The sequence below is a fragment of the Mustela putorius genome, unplaced genomic scaffold (genome assembly GCF_011764305.1).
Source record: "Mustela putorius furo isolate JIRA1106 unplaced genomic scaffold, ASM1176430v1.1 tig00003898_pilon_pilon_pilon, whole genome shotgun sequence".
Taxonomy (NCBI): Eukaryota; Metazoa; Chordata; class Mammalia; order Carnivora; family Mustelidae; genus Mustela; species Mustela putorius.
In genome coordinates, this window is record NW_025422047.1 from 21,559,167 (window position 1) to 21,567,648 (window position 8,482).

Sequence of the window (8,482 nt, forward strand, 5' to 3'; positions counted from 1 at the left end):
AGTGTATGTGTGTGTGACAAGTATAGCCCCGTGTTCCTTGATGTGTTACTGTGAATATCCCCAACAGGCGTGATGTGGAGAGCGCTGTGCGACCGGGTGTGTTTCCGTATGTGTACCCATAGGGCTGTAATTGGCGTGGTGTCACCGAGAGTTTATGTGCTGCCGCCTGTGTGTGTCAGGATACGTGTAAGCCCATGACTCGTGGGTGCCTGTGTCTCCATCATCTCCTGGTGTGAATGTGTGTGTGTACGCCCTGCCACAGTGTGTGCAAGGGTGTGGGTGTGGTGTGAAAGGGAAGATGTGTGTCACTGTGTCTGTGGGGGTCCTGCCTCTGAGCCACCCCCAACCCGCCCTCCTCCCCCGGTTCTGTGGTTCCCTCCCAGGCAATGGCCCTGCCCCTCCCCTCTTCTCCCTCCCAACCGGTCTATGCGGGGGGAGCTGGTGCTGCGGCCCCCCCATCCCTCCCCATCCAGGCCCCATAAATAGCAGCAGAGCCGGAGCCGGAGCCGGCGCCAGCGGCTGGAGCAGCAAGGGAGTCAGGGCCAGGGCCAGAGAGCCGGAGAGAAGAGCCCCCCAACTAGAGCCCAGGTGAGCCTACCCTTCCTCCCTAGCTCAGCCCCAGCCTGGCCCAGCCTGGCCCAGTCTCCATAACAACGTCTTCCCCAGCCCCCAGAGAGGTCTCCAGTCCTGCCCGATCCCCTCACCACCACATGCCCCTGCCCAACTCAGGGACCCTGTGAGAATTGGGAGACTTGTGGCTGGAAGGCAGAGCTCCCCACCCACCCACCCAGACCCTCCCTCACATTTCCAGAAAGGTACGCGTTATGGGTGGGCGGGCGGTGGGGGGGGACCCAGCCAGAGAAGGGTCCCAGTTCTGAAGGAGGTACAGGAACTGGCACACCCTTCTGGATACAGACACACAGCTAAAGGACAGACACACAGGGTGGGGGCATTCAGACACACCAACGCGCACTCGCTTGGGGGAAGCACGACACGGGAGCAGACAGCCTCACCCTGTGATGTGGACAGACACAGATAGATGAACTGACCGGCCGTGAACTCGGGCCAGCATACCCCTGCCTGCTGCTGCCCGAGGCTTGGTACCACTGCTGGGGGAGGGTGGCATGCGTGCATCCCACGGGCAGCATGGAGGGAGCTGTGGCTCCCCAAAAATCCTGTCGCTAAGAGACAGTGCCAGTGCTGCCAAGAAGTGTGAGAACAGGGGAGGTGGGAAGGGAAGCGAGAGTTGTCATAGTGGGAGCCCCTGCCAGGAACCTGGAGGAGCGTTCAGCAGGGGCAGGGCTCTGCCTCTAAGTGCCCAAGCCCACCACCCCTCCCTTGCCATAAGCCACCCAGAAGGTAAGTGGGGGTAGGCGGAGAGGGACAGCGCTGCTGGGCATCTTACGACCTGCCCCCTCCTGCCCACTGCAGACTCCGTTCCTGAGGCCCACCCCCTTCAGGCTTGCAGGGGCTCCTCCACCCATTTCCCCACCCCCTTGCCCCAGTTCAGCTCCCTCGTGCCAAGACTGAGTGCAGTGCTGGCTCCAACATCGGTCGGGAAATAGCAGAAGGTGCTGAGGTAGCAGAAAGCATGGATCAATCGATGGCCCAGGAGCCAAGACTGCCAGGAACCCCACACACGCCCCCAGCCCTCTCCAGCCCCATCCATACATAGTAGGCCAGCAGGGGTGACAGAGACACAAGGCAGGAGGCTCAAGTCCTCCACCCTCCCTGTTCACAGCTCCGGGGAAGCCAAGCTGAGAGCAGGGGCTGGGGGTTGAGTAGGGGGAGGAAGCAGGAGATCCGTGAGATCCTAGGGCCTCAGGAATCAGGACAAGGTGGGAGTGGGGCCCAGGTTCCCAGAAGACAGACCCCTCCCCTAGCAGATGTTCCTTTCCAGTGTCCAGGCCATCTGCTCTGTCCCCACAGTGACATGTCGGACCCTGAGATGGGATGGGTGCCTGAGCCCCCAGCCATGACACTGGGGGCCTCGCGGGTGGAGCTGCGGGTGTCCTGCCATGGCCTCTTGGACAGAGACACACTCACCAAGCCCCACCCCTGCGTGCTGCTCAAGCTCTACTCTGATGAGCAGTGGGTGGAGGTGAGAACGGGCTCCGGTCTTGTCTTAACTAACCTCCTGGCCTGGGAAGGGGGGTGCTGGGAAGGGGCAAGGAAAGCCTCACAGGGGAGTGTGAGGACCTGAGGGGCCTCTTCTCAAGGTTGTGGGGGTGAGCCGGGAGACAGGCGTGCCATCATGACAAACACAAACCATTTTATAGCTTCCAAAGTCCGCAGAGTCCCAGAGGGTCCTGAGAGGGGCCGAGAGGAAGTGGCACAGCTCCCAGAGACCCTATGGGAGCCCCCAAGGACTAATGGTTTAGTCAGGGGGCTGGCAGCGCCCTGAGCTCAGGGTTGAACCTAGCAAGGGAAGAGCTAGTGTCTGGGGACACGGGAGACGGAGGAAAGCTGGCATGAGCAGGGTGGTCACGGGCAGGGAGAAGCCGTCTGGGTTCCCAGAGGGCCCTCACCCCTCCCGCTGCAGGTGGAGCGCACAGAGGTGCTACGCTCCTGCTCCAGCCCGGTCTTCTCCCGGGTGTTGGCCCTTGAGTACTTTTTTGAGGAGAAGCAGCCGCTGCAGTTCCATGTGTTTGACGCGGAGGACGGAGCCACCAGCCCCAGCAACGACACCTTCCTTGGCTCTATTGAATGCACCTTGGGCCAGGTTTGCATCCCCATCCACCCCATCCCCATCAGCTTCCACCTCTGAAAGCCAAAATAACAGAGAATCAGCTCCAGAGTGAGATCATTTTGGACCCCATCTCCACCATTCCCTGGCTGTACAGCCTTGGGCAAGATACTTAACCTCTTGGTGCCCTCCTCTAAACAGTGCCTACTCTTCATGTTGCTATGGAAACTGGGGCACCTAGGTGGCTCAGTTGTTAAGTGTCTGCATTTGGCTCATGTTGCTGTGGAAATTAAGTTCTACCCTAGCCCAAGTCCAGTCCCTGGGAGCACTCTAAGGACCCATGTGACCCTGTCCCTTGTTTCCTGGCCAAGGTAGGGGGGAGGTGTCACAGCTGGGGCTTCCTCCACTTCCATCTCCAGATCGTGTCACAAACCAAGGTCACTAAGCCATTGCTGCTGAAGAATGGGAAGACTGCGGGCAAGTCCACCATCACGGTAGGCAAGGTCACCTGTACTCCCCCTTGGGTGGGGCATTCAATGCCCCTGCATGGACATCCATGGTGATGTTATGTCCAGGACTGGCCCCTACCTAAGGGAAAGGGCATAAGGTGGTAGAGGGAAACCCTGCCACTTGTCTCTCCCTTGCAGATTGTGGCCGAGGAGGTATCCGGCACGAATGACTATGTGCAGCTCACCTTCAGAGCCCACAAGCTAGACAACAAGGTTGGAGCCCCAGAGTCTGGGCCCCCATCTTCCTTGTTAGAGAGCCCAGCCCCCCCCCCACAATCAAGACAAATCAAGGCTGCTCCCCCTTCTCAGTGTTAGCCACCTCCCCCTACAGACCTCACCGCACTCACCAGTCCTTTCTTCTGCATCCCCAGGATCTGTTTAGCAAGTCTGACCCTTTCATGGAGATCTATAAAACCGATGGGGACCAGAGTGACCAGCTCGTCTGGAGGACTGAGGTTGGTGATTAGGGCTGTGGGGAGGGGGAAGGAAGAGTGGAGTAGGGGGATGTGGCTAGGAGGTGACCAGCTCTCCGGTGCCTCTCAAGGTGGTGAAGAACAACCTGAATCCCAGCTGGGAGCCATTCCGCCTGTCCCTGCACTCCCTGTGCAGCTGCGATGCCCACCGGCCTCTCAAGGTGAAGTCCCTGCCAAGCAAGGGCAGCCTATGGGAGCAGCCAACCTCTGTCTGAGACATTGCCCCTGAGTGTACCAAGACCCTCTCTCTCCCCCATGTGTTAAGTCCTTCCCACTGTGGGGTAAAGACCCAGTCACAGCTCAACGTTCCCACTTTGCATACCTTTTATCAAGGCCAAAGTCCCTGTCAGATGGAGCCAAAGAATAAAGTTCAGCAGGTACCCTCTTTGGGCAGTTGAAGATGTCTGTCTGGGCCCAGGGACTGTTAGCCTCCGCCTCCCTCAATCCCTCGCCCTGCCCCCCAGCAACCACTGCAAAACAACCCTGACCCTTTCTACTACCCTCCTCGCCTTCTCAGTTCCTGGTGTATGACTATGACTCGAGCGGGAAGCATGACTTCATCGGAGAGTTCACCAGCACTTTCCAGGAGATGCAGGAAGGAACAGCAAACCCCGGGCAGGAGGTGCCACAGAGATCCCTGGGAGAATTCTGAGAGGGTTGAAGAGCCTAGTATATGGGATGGGGGAAATGATGGAAAGTAACTGGGCTCAGTCTAAGGAGGGAGCCCTTGGGGTCTTGGTCTGGGAGGCTCTGCTGGAAGGGAGAGAAGGGGTCACCTGCTGGAACTGTGACTCTGGGCTTGTGGGGTGTGTGGGGTCTAGATGCAGTGGGACTGTATTAACCCCAAGTACCGGGACAAGAAGAAGAACTACAAGAGCTCAGGGACTGTAGTACTGGCGCAGTGCACGGTAAATCCCAGTGCCCCCCCTCACATTGGACCCTCAGATTCAACCCTCCCCTTGTTTCAAAGACCGGTTTCTCCTCTTCTGAGAACGGAGAAGGCTTGCCCTATCCCACCAGGAACTTCAACTTCAAAAACCTCCCCTCCCCTTCCCCCTCACTGAAACCCCACCCAGCTCCCTCCTCAAACAACCATCCTGCTACTTTACCTCTCCCCCTCCTGCTAGGTGGAGAAGGTGCACACCTTCCTGGATTACATCATGGGCGGCTGCCAGATCAGCTTCACGGTAAAGGCCTGGGAAATATGAGGGTCACAGGCAAGAGGTAGGGGCTAAACACATAATGACCAGAGGAGCCCCAAATCCCCCTGTTCCTCCCGGGGCCTCTCATGAGCCTCAGCATTGTTATTTTGTACCCCTTACCCCACTCCATGATGAGGCTACCTGTGAGCTTGACTGGATTTAATTTATTTTTTTTAAAGATTTGATTTATTTATTTGACAGAGTGATCACAAGTAGGCAGAGAGGCAGGCAGAGAGAGGGGAGGAAGCAGGCTCCCTAATGAGCAGGGAGCCCAATGTGGGGCTCAATCCCAGGACCCTGTGATCATGACCTGAGCCAAAGGCAGAGGCTTTAACCCACTGAGCCACCCAGGCACCCCATTGACTGGATTTAATTTAGTCCTCCCTATAGACCCTACCTCTGAGCCAGCCCTCAGTGAGCTCTCATGGATGCAGTGTGACCCTGTCCCCACGTCCACCAGGTGGCCATTGACTTCACCGCCTCCAATGGGGACCCAAGGAGCAGCCAGTCCCTACACTGCCTCAGCCCCCGCCAGCCCAACCACTACCTTCAGGCCCTGCGCGCAGTGGGAGGCATCTGCCAGGACTATGACAGGTAGGAGGGAGGTAGGCTAGGGAGGAGGGAGGCAGATAGGGAGGCCTTGCCGGATGGGCCCCACAGCCTTCTCTTCTCTCCAGTGATAAGCGGTTTCCAGCATTTGGCTTTGGCGCTCGAATCCCCCCCAACTTCGAGGTAGGCTGGGATTGAGAGGAAGGGAGGATTTGGTGGGAGAGTAGGCAGAAAACCATCTTCTAGCTGCTCTGGTCTTATTCTCACAGGTGTCCCATGACTTTGCTATCAACTTTGACCCGGAAAACCCTGAATGTGAAGGTAAGAGGGCAGATTTTCGCCAGTCCTGCCCCACCCCCATACAGCTTGCACAGCCTGTACAACCTCCTGCAGGGGCACAGGCTCCATCCTCATGGGCCCAGCACCCCCCCCCCCCGCCCCCGCCCATCTCACCACTCAGCTTTTGTCCATCTGGGACTCCAGACCCCTGGCCTGCTTAGTAAGGAACTTAGGGGGCCAGGCAGCCCTGAGACAGGCAAGGACCGTCTTGCTTAAAGTGTGTCCAAAAGGGCTCCCTGCTAATTTCTGCTGGCCTCACCCCCTCGCCTACAGAGATCTCCGGGGTCATCGCCTCCTACCGCCGGTGCCTACCCCAGATTCAACTCTACGGCCCCACCAACGTGGCCCCTATCATTAACCGCGTGGCCGGGCCAGCTCAGCGCGAGCAGAGCACGGGCCAAGCCACGGTGAGGAGGCGAAGCAGGCAACCGGGCTCTGCCCCGCTGGGTGTCCTCAGGTGGAGCCGGGCCCAGGGCCTGGGCTTGGGGTGGGTGCCAGCGTCCTTGCACACAGAGCCTACCTTTCCTCCCCTCCGCCTGCCCTCTGCCCTCAGAAATACTCCGTGCTGCTGGTGCTCACGGACGGTGTGGTGAGCGACATGGCCGAGACCCGCGCAGCCATCGTGCGCGCCTCCCGCCTGCCCATGTCCATCATCATCGTGGGGGTGGGCAATGCCGACTTCTCCGACATGCGGCTACTGGATGGTGACGACGGTCCCTTGCGCTGCCCCCGAGGGGTGCCCGCGGCCCGCGACATCGTCCAGTTCGTGCCCTTTCGGGACTTCAAGGATGTGAGTGCCCGGCGCCCCCTCCCGGTCGTAGGACTCCTCAGCTCCTCAAGTCCTCAAATCAGACCCTTCTCTCCCGCACGGGATTGATGGCTTGGGAAGGACGCTGGAGCCCAGCGGGCCGCCCCCCCCAGGCTCGTCCTCTTGCCTGACCCCGCCCCCACCCTCCGGGCCTGCTAAACCCGTCCCCGCCCCATTCCCAGGCTGCACCTTCTGCGCTTGCCAAGTGCGTCCTGGCTGAGGTGCCCAGGCAGGTGGTGGAGTACTACGCCAGCCAGGGCATCAGCCCCGGGGCTCCCAGGCCCTGCACACCGGCCCCGACCCCCAGCCCTAGCCCGTGACTGCCTCCCACCGGACCAACGCTCCCTCAGCCTCTCAGTGAGTCCGGGGGGGGGGTGGGCGGGCGCCCAAAGCGGTGGCGGCGGGGGGTGCAAGGTGGGGCTTGGTGGAGCACATCCCGACTTCGTGTGGTGGTGTAGGGGACAGTGCTTATGACTATCCCGCCCTGTCCCAGGTGCCTGTCCTGACCCTTGTGACTCAAGTGACCAGTGCCTCTCCCTCTTGGACCAGCTGTGACCCCTAGGTCCTGGAAGTGTGTGGTGAGCCCTGCTCTTTCTCTCCAGGCCCCATACCCCTCAGCCTTGTGATTTTCTTCAGTGATCCTGACTTTCTGATCATTAATAAAGGGAACCACTCCTAACACCTCAGTCTCTATCTATCATGCCCCAGATGCCCATGAATGGTCCATAATGCCCACCCATCCACACACACCATTAAGAAATGAGGACCAGCACCTTTCAAATCTGAGCCAGAGCTCCCACAAAGCCCGGGATCTCAGCGGTTTCACCCTAGCTGTGTGCCAGTGGGATCTGAGGAGCCCCCCTACCCTCACCTCCCAACCCCAGGGGGCCCAGCACCATGGAGGTTAATTACCAGAGATGGGGGGTGGTAATGAGGGGTTGTCAAGGGGGCAGGTTGATCCCCTCTTACAGCTGTCTCTAGAGAAGCCCAGCTGAGTCCCCCAGGAGCTTCACTCCAGCCCCCACACAGCTGTGGGGCGGGCCAAGCAGGGGTGTTGGGGGGACATAAGGAGGGCAGCAGGTCTGTGAGTGGATTATGAACACAGAGGGGGCATCTGAGGTCTGTGTAGATTGGTTTTCCTGGGTGTGTAAATGTGCGTGTGTGTTCATGCATTATCCCTACCTCTCCACAAGTGTGGCCTTCGTGTTTCAGAAAGCCAGGCTGTGTACCCTTAATAACATTAACAACAGCAGTGAACATTATTGTTTGGCATGTGTGAAACTTTGTGCAACGTGCTTTAAGTGCATTCACGCTCACTCGGTAGTTAACATCGCTTTCCCCATTTTTCTTCAAATCAAGGGAGGTTTCATTTAAATCCACCCATCAGCAAAGAACTGGTGAGCCTGGAATTGAGCCCAGACCCATCTGACTGAAGTGCCCACACTCTTAATCACGGGTGTGCAACTTCTGTGTGAGCCTCATCTTGAGCCCCAGGTGTATGGATACGTGGGCTGATTGTGCACCCACGTGGGTGGGTGCCTGCTGATGGCTTCTCTGCCTATGTGTGTGCTGTGCAAGGCCTCAGCCAGTTAAGGAAGGTGTGCAAGAGCAGTTTTGGGTCTGGACTGATGCTCCAGAGGGTGAGAACACAGGTGATATCCTGAGCGAGGGAAGAAACAACGAATCCTGGAGGGACCCTCTCTGCCCTAGGCTCTCCCTTCAATGATATGTGTGGAAGGAAACGAAGAAGGAGAAGACAAAGGTGTTGTGAACCACTCAGGAGAGAGAAGCCAGAGCCAGAGAGGGTGGCCAGTGGCCAGTGTTGGAAAAGGAGAGAGAAAGAGAAAGAAAGAGAAATCCTGGGGGAGATGGAGGAGATATTGCAGGCTCCTGAGTGGAAGAGGGACGAGCTGGGC

At 58.6% G+C, this 8,482-nt stretch overlaps 1 protein-coding gene across 1 annotated transcript; it reads left to right on the forward strand.

Moving 5' to 3' along the window:
• Positions 1-350: 350 nt before the first annotated feature.
• Positions 351-7,246, forward strand: CPNE6 (copine 6). Its single transcript, XM_004755282.3, has 17 exons — positions 351-588; positions 1,930-2,101; positions 2,543-2,722; positions 3,106-3,180; positions 3,334-3,408; positions 3,567-3,650; positions 3,740-3,829; positions 4,186-4,290; positions 4,490-4,576; positions 4,796-4,855; positions 5,331-5,464; positions 5,548-5,602; positions 5,689-5,740; positions 6,032-6,165; positions 6,312-6,548; positions 6,749-6,923; positions 7,060-7,246. The coding sequence occupies exons 2-16, from the start codon at positions 1,934-1,936 to the stop codon at positions 6,884-6,886; spliced, it is 1,674 nt and encodes a 557-aa protein (XP_004755339.1). The 5' UTR covers positions 351-588; positions 1,930-1,933; the 3' UTR covers positions 6,887-6,923; positions 7,060-7,246.
• The last annotated feature ends 1,236 nt before the right edge of the window (positions 7,247-8,482 follow it).

Bases quoted from the DNA above. Each gene is read 5' to 3' on its own strand.
- CPNE6 (XM_004755282.3), top strand. From the start codon at position 1,934: ATGTCGGACCCTGAGATGGGATGGGTGCCTGAGCCCCCAGCCATGACA. The intron at 2,723-3,105 runs GTTTGCATCCCC...TTCCATCTCCAG, and splicing joins TTGAATGCACCTTGGGCCAG to ATCGTGTCACAAACCAAGGT. The intron at 3,830-4,185 runs GTGAAGTCCCTG...TCGCCTTCTCAG, and splicing joins ATGCCCACCGGCCTCTCAAG to TTCCTGGTGTATGACTATGA.